At 35.5% G+C, this 21,386-nt stretch overlaps 2 protein-coding genes across 2 annotated transcripts; both read right to left on the bottom strand.

The window, feature by feature from the left end:
- Positions 1 to 334: 334 nt before the first annotated feature.
- LOTGIDRAFT_174135 (hypothetical protein) lies at positions 335 to 7,612 on the bottom strand (the record flags this gene model as incomplete). Its single annotated transcript, XM_009052464.1, has 6 exons — positions 335 to 360; positions 2,099 to 2,341; positions 2,753 to 2,899; positions 5,323 to 5,350; positions 6,023 to 6,238; positions 7,574 to 7,612. 6 exons carry the CDS (start codon positions 7,610 to 7,612, stop codon positions 335 to 337), a joined length of 699 nt encoding a protein of 232 aa, XP_009050712.1.
- An 11,998-nt stretch (positions 7,613 to 19,610) lies between these two features.
- Positions 19,611 to 21,284, bottom strand: LOTGIDRAFT_239006 (hypothetical protein). Its single transcript, XM_009052463.1, has 3 exons — positions 21,192 to 21,284; positions 20,129 to 20,301; positions 19,611 to 19,911 (listed from the first exon to the last, which is right to left on the bottom strand). Exons 1-3 carry the CDS (start codon positions 21,234 to 21,236, stop codon positions 19,644 to 19,646), a joined length of 486 nt encoding a protein of 161 aa, XP_009050711.1. The 5' UTR covers positions 21,237 to 21,284; the 3' UTR covers positions 19,611 to 19,643.
- Between the last annotated feature and the right edge of the window lie 102 nt (positions 21,285 to 21,386).

Raw genomic sequence — 21,386 nt, 5'->3', positions numbered from 1 at the left:
CTTGACGGTTTCGTTAAAAACGTTGCATGGGACATATAAACCAAAATGTTTCGATCGAGCGACACACGTGACCGAAATGCAATTTAAACGTAGTAGTGAGCATTATCTTGCATTGATTATTGTGTAGTAAAACCACATGCTCAACAGAGTGCGCCTCAAACGTTTATAATTATTCAAACTCTATACATAGATGGCGTTTTCTTGAGACAATACCCTCAATAAATAAATTAAATAACCTCAAATATGACGGATTAGTTTACAAAGTATTTAACAATATAAATAACAGTACTATCACCAGAATTCTCCTCTTGGTTGAACTCCCGATTTCCAGACATTAAGGGCTGTATAGAGCTCGATATTCTGAAATATAATAGGTAATACATGTAGAATAATATTACAGTTGAAACAGAAGCAACTGACGGTAACTGCGAATTTGTCAGTTTGTCAACGATTGTCGGAAATCGAATTGATATTAGATTGTTGTTTAACAACTGCTTTTATCGTAGTGATTCAGAGACTAAAACACCTCAGTTTCTCATGTCCTAGCAAAAGTCGTATGTGTCGCCAATCTGAGTAGTTGGAATCTGTGACCATCCAGTTGATCGCTTTAACTAGTCTCGCTCACCTGTAGCTCAATAAATCTGGCCCTACTCTGATAGGATTTTCCCTTCGTCGTATAACGTTAAGTTTACACCTCGACTGTATTTAGGTACCGTGTGGTCCAAAGGGACATTGAAGAATATCCGACAATGTCTTGATGGACTCAATAATGGTTCGTCATTGTATAGATACCACAATTTATGCGAAATCGTACTTTTAACTTGGAATGAATCGGAGCAGTTCCCATAAAATGTGACCTAAGTATATATAGTTTGCGGCAGATTTGTCAGACTACGGATATGATAACATACTTTCAATTGACATGTGTCCATCTATTACACGTGTGGACGATTTTTAAAGGCATATTATGTCAATGTCAGAGTCTTTGAATGTCAATTTACAAGATGTTGACCAAAAGGACATGAACTTATTAAATATTCTTTTTAATGACTTTCCGATGGCTTCCAGTTATACTCTGAAGACTTGCGAATATCTTGGAAGTAAAGTTCAACGTGATGATTTACTTGTAAAATGCTTGCAGCACTGTTTTAATTTCATTATTTTAATGAATCAATCCCACAATGAAGCCTACAATTAATTTAGCACCCTATTAATTTTTATCTTTAGATGATGAGGGCCTTAAGGTCAAATTTATCAGACAAATTATCTACTATTTCTAGAACTGAGGTCATTGGTGATACTTGGTTTACAAACTTAACGACCTTAACGTGGGCGCTTTTTTGTGTGTGATAATTATAGTGAAACCAAAATAAGTATCGTGTGTTTATTTTGAAAAGAAAGCCCGCGGAAAGTAATGAAGGAAACGTCACATGGAACCTTCACTTTTACTGCATTTGACTAACTGTTACATACATTCAAATTTGGATTGAGGTCAAATTCAAATCTGAAACTTTCCTTCTAAAAACAATTCCTCAAATTGTGGGAACATATAGTTTTCGAATCGTTAAAATGCCAAGATCAGAAATCAGGATCCTTTGTGGGTGTATCTGTCGCAAGAATTGACCAATGTGCACTTCCTCCACTTAAACACTTCGCTTACAATAGCGAAAAACGAGGAGGAATATACCACGGTTTTATTTGGTAATGAGGATAGACCCCCGTACTGCAAGACAATGATAGCCTCGAGTCACTTCAATGTAGCCTTTTTAAGACAATGACCTTAAAGGTTGAAAAAGTGAAATAAAATACCAGCGCTTGCAGCCATCACCAGAATGTTTTCATAGTAATAATGACATTGATGGAAGGTCAAATCGTTAATCATGTTGTGACCTTTGTGAGAAATACTTCTCTGTATACCCTGAGTATGTTAGATTAAATACAAACACCGTACGTGTAAATGGAAATGCAGGGAATATGGCAAAAGACGAAATCGAACCCATGACGTTATTTATCCATGTTGCAAGTTTTCAACGCTCAAAGCAGTTGAGCTACAATCCGAATACTGATGCATGTGTTGTGATAAAGATATTCTACCTACCATTCCAGCTCAGGCTATCGTCACCATCTCTATCCATCGTCATATAATAGGTATCTACTGTGAACTCAGCCTCCTGTCTTGACATACCAACATTCTGGGCTATCGTCTCTAGTTCTTGCCTCGATACCTTCCCGTCGCCATTACTATCTTCAAGATTAAACCATTCTTTGGCGCCACCTAGCGTATAATCAGGGGTGGTAATATCTAAAATATATTCTGGTATTAACTCAATGACACCATTACCTACAAATAAATGACCAATTTGTACGATTATACATCAATATTTAAACATCATTGAGAATAACCAACATCTTGCCACAATCAGCGCGTGAATACAGACGAAACATATCTTTTGTTTTATAAAGCAAAGAACTGTTTCAAACCCTCAAACTGTCCCTAAAACAGATTCAAAGGGATTGTTGTCGGAAATAGACGAGGTTCGATGTTCGATGCAGTGTAGGAAGTGGGATTATTGGAAATTGAAAATAAACGCGAATACTAAGGTCCAGAAACCAGGGTTGATCCCATACCTCACTTATCATTTGTGCATATAAATATGGTTTCTACCATAATTTCATTGTGTGATTTTCGTAACAACAGGTTTATTGAAATTTATTAAAATAAATAGATAAATAACATGACCAACAAGCTTACCGTTCAAATCTCTACGTTCAATAAATTTATTGATCGTCTCTGGACTAACGTCACTATGATAATGGCGAAGAAATTGCCTAATTTCATCAAAGGTGGCTTTACCGTCGTCGTTAGGATCAATCCGACTTTGGAACTGATTTTTTAAAACTGAAAATAGTAAAATATTCTGAAGGTCATACTAATGTCTTCTCACTTTCTTCGGTAAATCGAATTTGAGGGATTATTTTATATAGTGAATTTGATTACCAGTTTTAAAATAGCACTGGTTTGTCGGTTAATAAAATTTTACGGTTTATTTTAATGTGAATTGGAAAATCAGTTTCAAAACAGTACTGATAGTCTTAGAATGACTTTGCGGTGATAAAAGTTTCGTAAGTGTTCATTGTATAGAATTTCTTTCCACCAGAACTGTCGTTTATTCCATTTTCTGGTATACTACTGTGATATTGTTTTTATTATTGTTTATATCACTACTGTGTGGTGTTTTTCTCTGATATTGTTTTTAATATCTTGCATCACTGTATTGATCTATTGTGTTGTTACTTTGTTGGTTTTCATTTGACTTGTGTTTTCTTTTTTTTATCATATTCAGGTGCTATATAGCTAGTTTTGGTGCTGATGCACCTTAATACATTTCATTTCCTAAAATGTCAACCGAAAATATCTCAAATGTTGGTCGAAAATTAGAAGATGGAATAATGGTCCCGTATCTACGCATAGTCATTCTTAGAATATGTAGTGTTTTAAAACAAAATAAAAACAAATAGACAATGATACAAGATGATGAACCCATGTCCTCGATACACATAAAAGGGTACATTATATTTACAACTGAAATAGAATTGATACCTCAATGATGGTCAATAACAAAAATAGTTAATAATGGCCCTCGCAAATGAAATTATTGAGAAAATGGAAATAATTCAAATAAAGTAATATTTGACAAAGAATGTCTTGGTAATTTCATTATCAACAAATAATAACTTTTCAATAATACTTTTATTACGTTTTATCATTGCTTGGTTAGCAGTATATTGGGCATTTTTTTTTATTGTATTTTGTGTTTATTTTACAGTAATGCCAAGCCAAATTCTGATATTTTTAAAATATGTACATTCCGAATAAAGTCCGACCCTAACGCACTACTCTTCACCACGTCGACGTTTTTTAGCAGGTAAATCTGGTATTTTGGACCAAGATAAAAAAAAATATTCATGATGTCACGTGACCAATCAACACACTTGCACTTAGCATTGTTACATTTTGTAATATTGAACACACACAAACAACTCTGTACGGTGAAAAGTACTGCCTCATATTAAGATTTTCAGACAAATTAACCACGGTGTCTTATCTAGTTTCTTGCATCATTTTTTAAAGGTTCAAGAAAGGTAGTCAGAAAACATATTTCAAGATTTAACAAAGTTTAAGAAGATTTTTCTTACTTAATATATGACGCATTTTTCTGAGTAGCGTACCAGACAATGTGACATTTGCATCCTAAAGGGTACGAGACAAATTAAGTTGTTTTGATACAGATCTGTAATTATCAGGTTATTCATTAAATTTTAATTCAGTAATTTGGAGTCTCGATATATTGGACTCAATGATTAATACACGGTTAATTGTGTCTGGATAGATCACGTCTATAATTAAACAAGAATATTCATGGAAAAGTAAAGGAAAAGGAAATGAAAATGGAATATAAAAGGGTGAAATACAACTGACTTTTAAATATGTTGTTAACAACCTGATTACGATACGGAGAAAGAAATTAGATAAGAGACGGGGGAGGATTTGTTTTGTAGATGACTCAACTATATATAGGTACAACTGAATGGAATATGCAAATGAAGGACTTCAAGGTCTGGCAATATTTTGGTTGAATTCTTTGCCGCTTTGTTGTGGTCAGTTAAATTCTCCCAGACTCTATGATCGGCCAAACAATAGAACATCAAAATATAGACACAGCTTTATGGAACAACAATCACTGGTTAAAGTTTTATGCAACGTTTCGACGTGTTTCCCTCAGGCACATATTTACATTTCTATTATCACTCCCTTCAATAAATCAATTAGCCAAACCGGCGTTTATTTTCCAATAACTGTAATTTGTCACGTGACAATAAGGCGTATGAATACATCGAAAACGAAAACAATGATTGACCCAAGTTTTTACCTAGAGTTGGCGTATTTTATCAGAAAAGATAAACCAATGTAAATATATGGAATAAACGTTGATCGTGTTATCGTTATGGCAAGACAAATGACCGGGCGAAATACGCGGTGATCCGGCTTCCGGTTCCGTTTTGAATAGGAACACATTATCAAATTGTACTTGGGGCTTGACAAGACATCAGTGGCATCTGTTGTCTTAGAGATTAGAGATTACCGCACGTTAACACAGGCGTTTGATCAGAATTATTTCCCAACCTACATTGTGTATTTAAACCTTCTAAAGACGAGATTGTCTGTGTTTGAGCAAGAAGTCAATAATAACTTCGAAACGCAATGGATATGACAATTCATGGAAATAATTTATGAAGGATCGATCAATCTAGGGTACTTACCCATGAGGTAATGTATAGATATACAGGGCTGAAAAAATAAGTAAAGCATTGATAATGACCTGTATAAGAACTTAACCTAAAACAGATTGCGTGCAAAGACACACCAATAAAATTTTATGAAACATCCACCTCTGCATTTCAGTACAGGAAAGAAGAAAGTTTTCTTTCCATTACGTTTCAGTAAGTAAAGCGTCTACATTCAATCAACAAATTGAAATGAATGCATTAATTAAGGTGACAGGTTGGCCATATTTTTGACCAATCATACCTTAGTCTCACAAACGGGAATGTTTTTGCAGGGCTAATCAGTAATAGTGTTCACAGCTCACCGTCGAAAGTTGAACATTCAAATCCATGTGTGTCCAGAGTTATCCGCGTTTGAGATTCTGCCACATTTGGAAAAGACGTATATAGAAATAGAATGTTAAATTCCTAATTTGAGATATTTTTTGAAGGAATTATGAGTACATTTTTAGTACTTTTGAAGACTATTTACGTATATATTCAAGACCCAAATCCACTCCTAAAAATGGCGAACCTGTTCCTCAAAGATTTATATGCTGCGACTTCAGTTATTTACTCCTTATTTTTATCGTGTGAAGTTGCTATATAGCCCGTTCTGATTCTGATACTCCTTAAAGCATTTCATTTCATATTCAACCCTAAGCTGTGAAAATAGGAAATCGGTTATAGTACGAACCTGAGCCCTTTCTGGCATCTGTTCACCCTGCTGTTCTCTTGGATGTGTGACCGATTCCACTGGATTGTTGGAATTTTCTATTTCTTCAAATAACCTAGAAATGGGTTCACTGTCTCGTTTTTTATGTATTAGTAATTGGTGGAAGGGTAGAGCTGCTAGTAGTGAGAATTGAAAGACAAGGAGGAGTAGGTATATGTTGTTGGCTAACATCGTCATCTGAAATATATTATAGGATAAATATTTAGATTATAATCGAGCAAAGATATTTTGCACATGCGCCTCTGAAATGAAATAAATGGAATTTTACGCCCTACTGCACCAAACGGGCAACGCCGTGCAGTGTGCAATGAGGAAAATTTTGCTAGGACAGAGAAATAAGCCTGCTCTTTTTCGATTTCCAACTATCTAGGGATCTTTTTTTAATGTTTTTTTTTGTCCCATCCAATTAACTAGACGCCTTTTCAAACACATCTTACTTGCATCACCAATAGGGGGATACCGGGTTGGAATATCCGAAGGTATTATCTTGACTTATATCGGGATTGAATCCTGGACCTTCAGGTTAGCGTGCAAGCTTCTAACACACATCTGGATCTGAATCAAACCATATAAATGCGGAATTGAAAGTCTGACACTATTGTGTGCATGTGGTGCATTCTGATTATATAATACTGTCATTGTGCCTAAATCAGTCCACTATCTGCCAGTCATATGTTATTTTTGGCCGCGTTGGGGAATTCTTTCAGGCATCAACGCTCTCGACAATGTATTAAAATCTTATGAAGATCATGCTCTTGTTAAATAATTAAATTCCTTGTATATAACTTTCAGTAACTGGAGCACTTGGAGTATTCTCTGATGACTGCTGGTATATCCAGCGCTGATGAAATATTCAAAACTGTGATCAAGACAAGAGTGTGACTGACATAACAATTCAACATTATGCAACCCGATGGTTTCTGGATGTTGTGAACTTTAAAGAACATGTTTCACTGAACTTCATCAAGGATAGAGGGAAACCTATTGAAGATAAGTTACGGTGGTTAAACCCACGACCCGTATTCGGGCAGTAAACGTATTTCTAGCTAGGTCAATAATGCTGAAAATTAAAGGTAAGGATATATCATCACTGTAAGCTACTTCTGATTGAAGTCTATACAGTGATTTCCTGATTCTGAAAGACATTCTGGAGCCATTTACTTGATAACCTAACCACAATGTCTCTGGTTAACAGTGGCACTAAGCAATGAATCCATACAAAGACAATCTAAAGTAAATACCATACTAGGAATAACTTCTTTGATTCAACAGTGTGATGGGGTTTCTTTCAAGTTACAGGCTTCTTGAAACAATTTCATTAGGAAAAAATAAATCCCACGATTACGTACAAACAGTAGGTAAAAATTCGATACGTTTCGAGGATAATCCCTTTACCAAGCGAAAAAAACAAATATCAAAAGTAGACGAGAAAGGTGCTATCTCTATGAAGAACAACAATAATGTAACAATTTCATTATTTGTTTTTATAAACCACATTCGGAACACGCTTACTTGAACTGACATCTTACTGATATCTTTCTGATATCTCATATTAGTAATATTTTTACAAGAATATCACTGTCAACTCGAGTATAAGTTTGGTTTAAAAGCCAGTCATATGCAACTCCTTTTCGTTAGTCATGGTTTCATGAAAGACCAATAACAATCGCATAGTTTCAGAAACATATTTATTCATTTTGAGCTCAAGTTGGTATTACGTTTAAAACGCTGCTGTAGTTTTCGGGAAAGGCTCTTTTTATCCAAGACGAAACAATACTTATCTTTGTTCCTTTATCAAGGAGATTGAAATAGCAAAGCCTATTTGCTGTCCCATTAAAGCAGAAATAAAACAGAATGTTAGATTAGAGAAAGAAATTGGAATATACACTGTTTTTGTAAATGTTTTAAACAAATGAAGTTATGATATAACAAGGATCACTCAAGTTATTAAAATATTAACAAAAATTGATAAATCTGTGTACAAAAGGATGTTATGTCAAAGCTATCGCAAATTCCTATTTTAAACTAACGTTTATAAATTCATTTATCAATAAATCATCTTCACAATGCCAAGGTATTACTCCGTATATTACCTTGACATAATAAGACACCTGTTATTTTATATTATTTTTTTCGCCTGACAGTGAAACACATTCTGATTGCGAGCAAGCATGCATCTCAAAACTCTGCGATCACAGTAATACCGTGGTAGATCTTAGTTTCAGCTATTTGCGCAGCCATCTCTTTATGAGAGACTTTTCATAGTATTTTTTTTTTATCGTATTCAGGTGCTATATAACAAGTTTTGGTGCTAATGCACCTTAATGCATTTCATTTCATTTCTATTATATTTTATATACAATAAGTCATTGTTTGTCTGTAAATCAAAACATTAATTCACATCGCAGACTTGTAGTCACTGTTGCGGGCCCAGATTGGCTGTATTCGCTTTCGGGCTTAGGCCAACTTCTGTGATACAAGAAAAGTTCCTGTTTATTATACTTTGACAGTGTAAAGATGACATTAAAGCTACATTAACACCTTATTCAGTACTGCAATTATGTGCACAAAATTGGGACGTATTATTTCATTTCATTTCGCAATTTCACACTTTTAATTCGCGATACATCAGTTCTATGTCTTAGTAAGAAAATGTCATGTTGTATTAGTTGTTCGTGTGCCTTTATCTGTCACCATTTAGACATTTATCTCAAATGTCAATTAACAATCGTCACCATTCATGTCATATTAACAGGTCTTCAATACTCTACGCCAAATAATACACTACTGATTCCCGCCAAATAATATCATTAGCCAATGGAAAGGTCAGTATCTGGAAATATTGTCCATTATTTCCAATATAATTATATATCTTTTCATCCACAACACAATGATTATTCTTTCAGATTCCTGACAATAATTCTGATTAAAATGTTACTCGCCTGATTTGTGCGCTGGGGGGGAGTGCTGGAGTTAAGTCCAGTTCAAGTCATTTGGGTATGTTCACCCAGTTACCTTTTTCAATGATGCAGGTACAGTAAGTGGGGTTTTGTGGAATAAGCGTATAGTTGATAGGATTGCCAACATGTCTTCGATGTCTTCACAGTGTTCGTGATGCCGCTGCCTCTTGTATTTACCTATACTCACGACTGGGGTAAAATGTCGAAACTTACTCACAGCCCCTTGTAATCATCAACCAAACGCACCATCGTTCGTCAGTGTGGGAGGATTAGCTCTTATCGTCTTGGTTTCTGTCAAGCATTTACAAAATGTTTGTAGAATACATTAAGCCAGTGGAGAATTCTAAATTTGTAAGTCCAAGTGTCGAATCACGACTAAATGCGAGTTAAAAAGTACACAAAGTTAGTTACAATCTATAAACGAAACCAGTAAGAGTGTTCAACTTTCGATTTTTCACTGTTTGGGTCCTTCAAGTCCTAAATAATTTACTTTATGTAACTTTTAATTCTATTTCCTACCCACTACAATATAATTGTTATTGATTCCGAGGATGGCCACTAGTCAACATACAGTGAAGTAGGACGTAAAACTCCGATTCATTTACATTCATGCTCAAATCCTTATCCATTATGGGTGACTTCGATTGAACCCCCGTGATCGAGTTAGAGTTGATGGAGAATTGACGTAATTATCTTCAGCGAGCAATCCGAGTGAGGGTCGCAATCGAATTTGATCGAGTTAAGGCAATATCGCGGGACTTTTGACCATATATAGATATTCCATGCCACGATGTTAACTCGTGTTTGACTCTCCAAATAGTGAGTGTCGGAACCGAGCTTCTAACTAGGTCCAATATTACGTCACACGAGTCCCAACTCTACAAAATATTACAGTTGGGTTGTGACTCGAATGACTCTAGTCTAACCCGGGCTCCGATCGAACTCACCCTATGTTACAGCCTAAAGCCCTGAAAAGTCCTCATATTGACATCCATATGTCAATTTGATGTCAGTGTTATTAATCTGTTTTCTGAAGTTTTCAATGGCATTGGCATGACTTTTGATCAGGTGTTAATGTTGTCTATGTCTATTGTTAATGGAACAATTTGTCATCGGATTTGTTAATTCTCGCTTTATTTTCTTATATTTTTCCTAATTTTATTGCGTCTGACGTTTAATTTCTGGCCATTTTCAGACTCTACTTGCTATTTCCAGTTTTATATTCATAGGATTGATAAAAACGTCTATATCCGCGTCTAAATATAGTTCCTATTATACAGTGTAATCCCAAGCCTTGTATTTAATAAAGATTAATCCGCCCTCAATCGGAACTAGATTATATTTAGCTGGTTTCAAATGAAAGAACGTAAGCCACGGTCTTGTTTGAAACCACAAAATTATCTCAGAAATTTGATACTAGCTTTGTCTCGACGGGGATGGGAAGAACTTCAAGAAAGTAGTTGAGTTCATGACTAAGTTCTGATATCAGGCGTACAACATGGTAACACGGTTGAGTATGGTCTGTCTAGGGACTAGCGACTCTGTGTTTTCAACCTGGACCTTCTTCCCGAAAACTTCACTTAAAGCGTTAGAAACGTTTGTATACACCCACATGAAAATTTCAATCATCAAAATGGGTTTGTGAGCTCATAGACACGACAGTTTTCACCCGATTTGAATTTTGAGTGATGATTTATGTTCATGAGATCTCATTCAAGTTCGAATAAGATGATACCTCGATGAACAAGTTTTGAGTTATTGCCCTTGACTTAGGAAAAACTTATACTGAACACCGAACTAAACACAATAGAGACTACAGTTTTCAATTGATTTTAATGAGTTTGAATTGATAAGAAGGGCTTTTGGGTTATCGCTATTGATTTAAAATAAAGGAAGAAATATAATAAATAACTACAATGTATTATTAAGATCTTTAAAATAATAAAATTCATATTTAAGTGACCAAAGACTGCTCTTATTTCTGACAGCTCGCAGTTGACGTATGCTACCTAGCCTGGCAAGCTATCTTTCAACAATTATAGATAATAGAGGTCATATTCTTTAGTTATGACACCTGATATAATAAGGATAATAAGGCCTCTGTTATGTTAAATTTAAAATCGATTTAGTTACAAAAATGTCCTTGAGATACATTTTGGAGAGATAGGCGACAGAATAGGTTGTGATAATTGGTGAATATGCCATGAATAATAATATCTCCTTCCAGATGTACTAGCTAGTTAAGTTCTGCAGTAATGGAATTGGTCGGTGACATATTTTTTTTTCAGGGAGAAATCCATTTTTCATTGCTGTCCTGTGGCTTCTAGCCTGACTTGTTCTGTAGAACAAAGATCTTCTCAAGAGACGTTTATTATGTTAGTGACATGCGAAAAGCTACTTGGAAAATTAAAAATAGGGTACATGCTTAAAATCAGAGATTAATTGTATCTTTCTGGAAAACCACATGCGCTACATTGCCTTCAATATATTGTTCTCTGCTACAACACAAAAAATCTTACATTTCAATGACATAATCTGATACCCTCTGCAATTGCCTTGGTGTAAATACACTCAAGTCTACCTGTTTTGGGTATTTTGAGAATTGTCCTGAATAAACTGTAATGACAAACTTACTTAATATACTGTTGCTGCCCCCTATCTTTAAATTTACTAACGACTGTTTCTCCACTGGTGTGAAGGCAATACGTAAGTCCAGTGTAACGCACTTGCGGCTGTCTGGAGTTTTCCAGGGTTACTTCTGTTTTATTACGTAGTTTGTTATATAAACAGCATGATAATACTTTAATAAGTGTCATCATGCAATTACCAGCAACACCCCATGTGAGAATAATCGTCTAACAGTTTTATTCTAAATGCCCCACTTTGTTATAGAATTGTACCGCAACTGTGAACGAAGCTGGTAATCAATGTATCAAAATAAGAAATATAGTGGGTTATAGAAGACTCTCTACTTGAGAAGCACCGGCCTTAGAACTAAACCATATTGCTTCCGTGATGTACTACTTATACTTGAGAATTTAAAAGGATTCAGAAGAAAGGGTAACCAGTGTATGTAGAGATGTATTTATAGATTACCGGCAATATACTGCATCAAGTAATTATCTAGCGAGATAAAGGTATGAATATTTGATTGTTGTGTTATTAAAATGATGACCTTATGATATCACCACTCTACCAGCTAGTAGATTATTAACAACATTTATGGACCGCAAAATGTCAGAAGCTAAATACTATAAAAATCGTTCGTAAAACGTAAATTAGAGATGAGAGGTTATGTTGAATTGGTGTTTATGCTTTATGGATTAACACACAAATAAGGTGGCGACAAGGAACACAGAAAATTATTAGCAATATAACTTTATGATAAAGTTAAAGGGATTGTAAAGAGGTTTTCTTAACTTTATGGGTATCGAGGACATTGACATAAGGCATTTGCGGGAATGACGTCATAAAACACTTAGTTTTGGTAGAATTTTCGAACAATTCATGCTATCATTGTCCCCGATACACATGCACAATTTAGAAATCCTCTTTACAATCCCTTTAACGGTAATGGGTCACAGCTTAAGAACCCTTCCGAGCTTATTTGATGGATCTAGTTCTCGGAAGTGTGACTAGATTTTCGAATGACAACCTATTATGTCCTATATAAGACATTAATGTAAACCTTTGCCCTTCTATTCATTGGACGTAACATAAAACCCACATCTTACACGGTAAAAACTTTTGTATTGTATCAAAATTAAGGGTATTGTTCAGATAAGTAAATGAAATGGAAATTAATCTTCTTTTCTAAACCTAGTGCAACTAGTTCTCGAATATGGGGAATATTTTGATTCGTTAATAGTGATATCATTCGGCAATCGTTGGCAGTTTCCGTAAAGCTGAACCTTTGTAGGAAATTAATGGTAGATTTCGTTGTGTCTTTGTGGGCGAGACTCTTTGCTTCCGTTAGTTAGAATTGATTTGTCAAGTGGTAGCTACTTGTGCATTTAATATGAGCATTGGTTGTCTATGATACCTTATATTATCAGTTTTGATTGTCTTTGTTTGCGAACACTTGTATTCCTGAACAACCAGCCGATGATATTTATATAACAAGAATCACGTGACCACGTGACAATATTGGCATAGTTCCGGTATACTATTGCTGCCATTCATTTCCTTGATATGTTGCAAATGAAACTTTTCTGCACTATGTGGGCTAATGAGGACGGGCAACGCCATTCAACTCATTCGATTTCCAACTGTCGATGAATCTTTAACGTACACAGCCTGTAGCACACAGGGCCTCGGTTTATTGTTCCATACGAAGGACTAGACGCTTTTTCCATGTCATCCACTTTTACCCGCTGTGATATGTTGAAGAGCGCTAGCGAAACTTTCTCGGCTTTCCGTTTGTAGTGATACATCAATAAATGCTTTTTTGAAGAACGGGTATATAAAGTGAATTTCTGTTCTTTAATTCTATTAAATTTTAAGTATAGAATAATGGCCGAGGTTTTACCAAGAAAGAGAAAGGCGGCCCGTAGAAAACCCGAAGGCACAGTCTGGGGGTATTTGACCTGACCTTTCTCTTTCGAGGTCTTTTAAGTCCAAGCATGATAACCACGAGATCCATCTATATACCAATCCATTAAAACGCATATCCTAATTCCCCAGTTTTGTGGTACAGTCGAATGGTCATTTCGTAGAAATTACCTAAATGTTTTCGAATTGACCAAATGTAAAATATTAAATATCAAATCCATTTTTTAACAAGCCATATGGATGACACAATTTAATATTATTTTTTTAAATAAACTACAAAGATTAAGCATGCTTTTTGTAATTGAGCAGGTTTTATAAAATCATATTAAAGATTGCATTCACTTTTCGTAAAAAAAAAGCAACGTTCACACAACTCTCGCCATAAGATGTTTATCGATTAGTGTTTTAAGATGCTATTTCACCGAATAAACGTATTTCGAAAGTTTTATTTTACATATGACAATTTCTGGACTAGTTCTAATAATCAAGATCAAGCATGCTTTTTTGTACTTGAGCAGGTTTTAATAAAAGTTGTATGAAGCAATATCGAATATTGTATTCATGTAATACCTTAATATTTTTATATTTAATCATACTTAGCCTTAAATAAGAAAATAAATCCCATAGAAAAGTCCATAGAAATATCTTGTTTAATGATTTTACAATTAAAATAGAAACACTCCCCCCTCCCCCCTTCACAATTCACGTGAAATGATCCACTTTTCGGACGGAAAATGACCCTTTGTAAAATCATTTTTACAATTAATATTTTTTCAGTGGTTAACATTTTCAACCCAAAGGCACTCTAAGACTCTCAGTAGTATTTTGTAGTTGATGTTTCAGTTCAGATGAAAATGATTGTCAAAATTCAATTCAGAAAACAATGTAGTCATAGAGTAATGCAAATTGTAACGAAAACATTAACATTAAAGATCCTTCGACAATATTGGATATTGAAAAATACTAGAATAATTTTTGTAAATGCACACTGCATGGCGTTTCCCGTCTTCATTAGCCCAATTGGGTGCAGAAGAGTAGAACGTAAAATTCCATTCATTTGAAAACATTTCTAAATCGTACACTAGGCGAGACTAATCCAAACAAATCTCGATCATGACCAGAAACGACGAGAAAGTCACTTCCCCTGTACAACTGTCACTGAATTCTCAGTGGGTATCGTGGAGCAGAACGTTCTTACTCATCTTTTACCTCATGCCTGATTTTGTCCTTTTGTGAATTTTAAATGATCCAGGATAGTTGTTGATCTCCTTCCTAGATTACCCTTCCTAACCCGAGGACGACAGTCGAAAATTGGGAAATAGATTGCGATTGCTGCATGGAACACTATTGAATGCGAAACATTTACTTAGAGAATTAAAATTGATTAGGGGGAAGGATAGATAATTGTTTTTATTCTGTTGCACGTTTTCTGACCCAAATCGTAGTTATTCCAACATTTTATGTGTGATTTGCTGGGTTACTTGTTGTCTAAAATCAATCTTAATCGTTGGTTACTCGTGCTAAATGTAAAGTTTAAAAACTTGACCGATTGTAGTTCGCTATATATGTTTCATTAGTTCTGTCTAAACTTCTCACAATGCTGTGGCAGTAGGAATGAATATTACAAAAAATGAAAATATATCGTACCGATTATCTAAAGAAAAGTTATCTATAAAGTATCATATAATAACCTTTTAATGTGAAATATAATTGAACTTATCATCCGGATCATTGTCATAGTGCTTTATAACTGCTTAATAACTTGTAAAAAAGTTTCAAAACCTTGGCGATTTTAGATTGTGAAATATAAATTACAAGCTTACCTTTTATGATGATACTAATCTATTGAGGTCTAAAGTAAGAAAGTTTTCGAAGTCAGACGTTTGTAGAATGCCTCATTACCAAGTTTCTATTGACAGAAGCCAACTACCTAGTTTTACTTGTACTTATTGACAATATCATCCCACGCGTCAGTCCTCCTGTATCACTCAACATCGTATTCCAGGCTTCAGTCGCGTGCAGTCCATTCCTGAATATATACGCCTACCACTTCTGTACCTCCACCCAGAGATTCCCCATTGCTAACAATGATTTTGATAAGACTACCACAAAGTACCTTCTTTCAGAGAGCAAGTAACTTTTATTAATGTATATTTGGTTGATGTATTTGATTTTTATACGTCACCTCGGTAGCTCATAGTCCAAATAGCTTATATTGTTTATGTATGTTACCTCATTCCAGAAAGTCTACACTGCTTATAATGTTTATATGGCATATTTCTTTTTTCACCCCTGCCATATTCGTACTTGTTCAAGGCAGTCCACAGAGTTAATAATGGTATTTATTACAAGTATTCGATTTTTATACGCCTACCACTTAAAACCCATTTTCATAGAATCAAATACTATGTTTCGCGTATTTGGCTTTAAAAACCTGTTTTCCTAGAGTCAAATACTATGTTTCGCGCAGTGGCGGTGACAGTTTTATGACGGGGATGCCCGAAATTTTAACCAAGTTATGTTATGCTGTCCTTTCTGCGTATTTGTTTTTATACGCCTACCACTTAAAACCCGTTTTCTGAAGAGTTGACATAGCTACTTTGTTTCACGTTTATGGTTTTTATACACCTACCACTTTATACCTAAAGTCTCCCAAATTTTACCTACTTTCAGAGGGGTGACATTGCTTTTAATGGTTATGTGCGTGTTATAAAAATGTATTTGATTTTCATACGTCTTCTACTAGAGTCAGATAGTCCAAATAACTAATAATGTTTGTGTTGGACTTTTTATTCATTTACCACTTACTATCTTCACACTCTTGTCAGTAAATGGAAATTTATCGATTAAGCGAATTGGAATATAATATTATATTCTATAATAGTAGACTTACTGATATAGCACTGTGTCCAATGGTTTGCTGTTTTGGAAAAATAAGGGTAGTGACAGAAACTCTTCCATAATCACAGGGAGCGAGGCTTGGGTGGGATCAGTGGTGGCAAAAGGCTCCATGTAAACAAGGATTGTCACCATAGGAACATTCGCTCTGTGAACTTTTTTATCTCTGGTCGATTTGGTGTAGTCAAGCGGAAGATGGCATCAACTTCGTACATGCGCTCAATTACTGTAGCTGTAGCACTATTCCATCGGGTTGCTCTTCAACTACTGTATCCGTCTGATCAGTTTTGGGGAAAAAGGGGGGGGGGGGGTTACAGGGTATATCTAAGGCCCATCCATTGATTGTAACCAAATATCTGCCCAACACTGATATACCCTTGTGCTTCCCTTAAAGACTAATGGTCTCACAAATAGACCGTCACGATTACATTAAGGTTTATTACATGTATAGACATTGTAAACAAAAATGGGGTTGGCGTTATTTTATATTCATAACCCTATTTCACGATTTGAATAGCCGACATATTACTGTCACTTAAGGAAAAACCAATTTCAGTTGAGAATAATCAACAGTGTTATTGAATATTGCCTCATACTGGTCCGAATTCGATACATTCTCTGCCAATTTATTTGCAACTTTTATACCGTCTCTCATTGACCCAGCTCTCTTCTTGGTCATACTCACCTCACCAACTGCTATTTGCTCAAGCGAGAGCCTCAACCAGTCCCGCCTGACAGTGAAACACATTCTGATTGAGTGCAACCATCTCAAACCTATAAAATCACAGCACTTCCGTGCTGGTTCTTTATTTCAGCTTTTTGCGCAACCTTATCTTTATGAGAAGGTTGTCGCATTTTTGAAACAAGTAAATTTTTAATTTAAATTTATTAGTCATTGTGGTGTATAACCTGTGATATTGTTTTTATAGATGTGTTTTGAAGTCATTGATTAACTTTTTCTGTGATATTTTCTTGTTTTGTTCTGTGATATTGTTTTTTGTTATATATTGTTTACTGTTTTAGTTTTGTTTTCTATGACATGATATTTACACCGTGTTCTGGAGCTATATAGCCCGTTTGGTGCTGATTTCAAATGCATTTCATTTCTCAAGTATAATATTTAACGCTCTTTTCCGAGAACCATCGCCAATGAATCAAAATCTGTCTAGCATAGCGCTAACGTAAGAGCACAACCGCTCCTGAGGCTGTAAGGGGTTTCTTCTTCCCATATTCCCATACAAACCATTTAACAGCATTAAGAGAATAATACATTGGCTAATCAAGTACCAACCCAGAATCTGATAAGATACGAAATAGGAAGTCCCTAGTGATATCAACTCTCAATGCCCTACAACTTGCTACATACTTTTCTGTTGACAATACAGGACAGATCAGCTGCTTCTCGCATCGCTTAATAACAAACTATTTTCTTAGCCTTTAACTCTCTGATGGTTTTGACTAAAAACTAACAACTGGTCCGACTGACAACATGTGCTAAATCCCCAGTACGATCCCAAGCGAAAAATTGGTTTAGTCTCTTCTTCCGTAATCAATTGCAAGCACTTCCTCACCAAGCCTCACATTCTCTTAGAATATGATACCTTCAACAGTACCTGAGGCTGATCTGACTGGGCATGAACACAACCTCGTTTTGACACCTCAAACCCGTTTGATGTTTTTCTGTGATGATGTTTTTATTTTCTTGCATCTTTGTATTCTTATCTATTGCTTTATACCTTTTTCGTTTCATGTAGAAGTTTTATCGTATTCAGGTGCTATATAACTCGTTTTGGAGATGGTGCAGCTTCATACATTTCATTACATTTGGTTTGACACCATGATTTCATGTTTCTTACTTCTGTCAATTTTATCTTCTTAAATCATCAGCTGATGAACATGTAGATAGAGTAGGGAATATTGCAATTGACTATTCATTCTTCTTGTAGACTTTAAAGAAGGAAATCTACTGCCTAACTGTGCGAGGCGCCTGAATAGTAAGCGCCTAAAAAATATGGACGTACAACGAAAATTAAGCAAACGAAACTCTGAAGGCCAGAAGTGTCCACAGAAGTCTTCTCTTATAGGGTACCAAGCCTTTTGTACATAGTACACTACGTATAGAAAAGAGGCTGATGACATTAACTTCCGACATGAAAGAATGATTTGCGTTGATAAAATATATAATATAAAAAATGAAACTTGTTCTTGTATGAAAGGAAAGTGATACCCATTATTATATATTTATCAAAGACTCACGCTAGTTGTGGATGCTTAAATTCCAATTAGCATAAAAGAGAAACGGTAAAATTCGATTTATCAATTACAGTAAAAACTGATCGGCACAATTCAATTAACTGACAAAAGTACGAATACATTAGACATCTTTTCACGATCACCATAGAACAATGAACCTCGTAAGGGTTTGTATTGAATCCAACCTTAAGTACACTTTTGGGTGAAATGTGCTATTAACTGTGGTGCTGATTGGTTGTTAATAGTATCATGGATGATGGATTGTCATAAATCTGAATCAGATGAATATGTATAAATAAACTAAGCAATAACGGTTCCAACCGCAAAGCGAAACATATTGGCGAAACATCGTCATAAGTGAGTAAAAATTTTATAATGAAAAGTGGTATCGGGTGTCTAGAAGAGTAAGCATTTCCTGCATTGTGCCACACCCGTCATTGCTGCTCAATATACACAACACACACGAAGGCTAAACACAATTTGGATTCGAGTGGTTATAGGTGTTATAAGTGAGTCATTGAATTTTTCATGCCAATGAAGTCGCTACATTCAGTTTCAAATGCTTCTCGGAATACATTTTTTGTTCGAGTCACTAAATCCCAGCGTGGCGTTTGGTCTAAGTTTGATAAGACTGCTGACTCAAATTCTAATGACTTTACTGACGACAATATACGAAATCCTGTCATATGTATTAGGAAAACTAACCCGACAAATCTAGTCTTACCGTTCCTCGGGCTTAAGGGACGGGATATGCTCACCCTCATGATACCACGGATGCCAAATCAACAACCCTTTCAGAAAGTCCACATACTAAGCTAATATTAATGTGTTCGTGCTAAATCGTCATAATTTAGAACATGGTATAAATATCAAAATAACAACTGTACAGAACCTTAAACCTTTTATTAATAAATAATAATCTAACAAGTATATCTCCAATAGGCATAATTATTGGATGCAGCACCAGAGCCGGAACTTCTAAAACCCCAACTATTTTTAACAATTTTATCCGATCTTGCACTGGTAGTTGTTCTGTACCCGGTATAGAAAGCCACATGGACACCATCACCCATAACATCACCGATAGATGGACTGCCAACATTCCTCCAACAATTATCGCCTGAAAGGTAGCTAGAGTGGGGATTTCCCCATTCACCGGCGCCAATTGGACTATGTCGCCACCACGATCTGAAAGCAAATCACATTTTAGTTTAATCGAACGTTGTAAGTAGGGAGGTATTGGGTCGACAATTTTGGTGTTGATTATAAAATACTTTCAATGAATTGTTCAGTATATTGTGTTGAATTTCGGGTTTATTTATACTGCCCCTTGTATCCATAACTGATCTTTATTCTACTCTGTACAATGGGTCAAAATTAAGTTGATAATTTATGAATAACTTACCTCTGAGGGACACTACCGCCAACCTCTTCCATCACATCATTGACAAAGATGTTGCATTTGTTGGTATTGCGGCCTGTATCATGACTTGAGGCATAACTCCATTTGGTACTACCCACGTGACTGTCAGCTTTATTGGCTATAGTAGAACCGGATATAGCTTCAACACTGGAAACCTGAAATCACAATTTATTATTATATATGTCATCTTAATATGTCTGAATTCGTGGGTAGTAGTCCAATAAAACTCAGTGCAAGTAGTCTTTATCTATACACATATCTTGTCTGAAGTTCTTATTCTCCAATTTCATCAAGGATTGTTTTTCCCAATCAGAGCGATCAGATTGTCCCGTATAAATCCATTTACTTGATCGACCCGATTACCATCATAAATCTTCCATTGTGAGGATGTGGGTGGGGTAGAGGCGGTGCAAAACACTGAATGTATAGTGCAGTTCTCTATCCCTCGCAGGTTCCCGACAATTTTTGCAAAAATGCGACCAATCGACCCAACAAAGGATTGCGTGCTATCGGGACCCAAAATAATCCATTCACTGTCGGATGAGCTTTATTAAGATAAGTAATGTAAGTGGATGGGTGGGTGAGGCATGTTAACCCTAGCCTAAACACTTCGCTCAGGGTATCCAGTAGGCAAGCTAAATTGCTATGTGGAGTATAAGGTATCTTGGGTCGTACTCATAGAAGTTATAAGAGCATATCCTATAATCGGACAGACAACCAATGTGGCATTAGCAGACGACCGGAAGTTATCATGCACGAATTCTATTACGAATAGAAGTATCGTAACATATGTCAATGGTTTATTGTCCGATTGTAGAATATTCTCGTATAGTTATATGATCATATTACTCGAATCAAATGACCATGGTCATATGTAAGTACAAAAGTAGTTTTATGCAGTGTTACAATGGGCAAATATTTCATCTATCGTAATGCCCAGCACTATTTGAAAAGAATGTCTATTGCTTAGTTTCCCCAAGTGGCATCAAGTGGTCTCATATAAGCTTGCATTTTCCAGCAAAAATAGAAAATAAACGTAACTTACATAATAGAGACAAAACACCGAAGCAAAGATTACAAATTTCAACATCTTGTATAGCTGCCTGACAACTTAAAAAAAGTAATATGTAGAAACGTTGCTGTATTAGAACTGAACTATGAGTTTAGAGAGCCCGTATTTATATTCATATCAACCAGGATATGGGATCTAGGAGTTTGAAAACAATTAGGTTTTTTAATT

Source organism: Lottia gigantea, assembly GCF_000327385.1.
Source record: "Lottia gigantea unplaced genomic scaffold LOTGIsca_183, whole genome shotgun sequence".
Lineage (NCBI taxonomy): Eukaryota > Metazoa > Mollusca > Gastropoda > Lottiidae > Lottia > Lottia gigantea.
The sequence above is the reverse complement of the archived record's forward strand: the minus strand, read 5'-3'. Positions and strand labels throughout refer to the sequence as shown.

What these genes read in the sequence shown, in the direction of transcription:
- LOTGIDRAFT_239006 (XM_009052463.1), bottom strand. Translation starts at nt 21,236, where the DNA reads ATGTTGAAATTTGTAATCTTTGCTTCGGTGTTTTGTCTCTATTAT. An exon ending in CGGTGTTTTGTCTCTATTAT is followed by an intron (nt 20,302 to 21,191) that starts GTAAGTTACGTT and finishes TTGTGATTTCAG; the next exon opens with GTTTCCAGTGTTGAAGCTAT. An exon ending in GGCGGTAGTGTCCCTCAGAG is followed by an intron (nt 19,912 to 20,128) that starts GTAAGTTATTCA and finishes ATTTGCTTTCAG; the next exon opens with ATCGTGGTGGCGACATAGTC.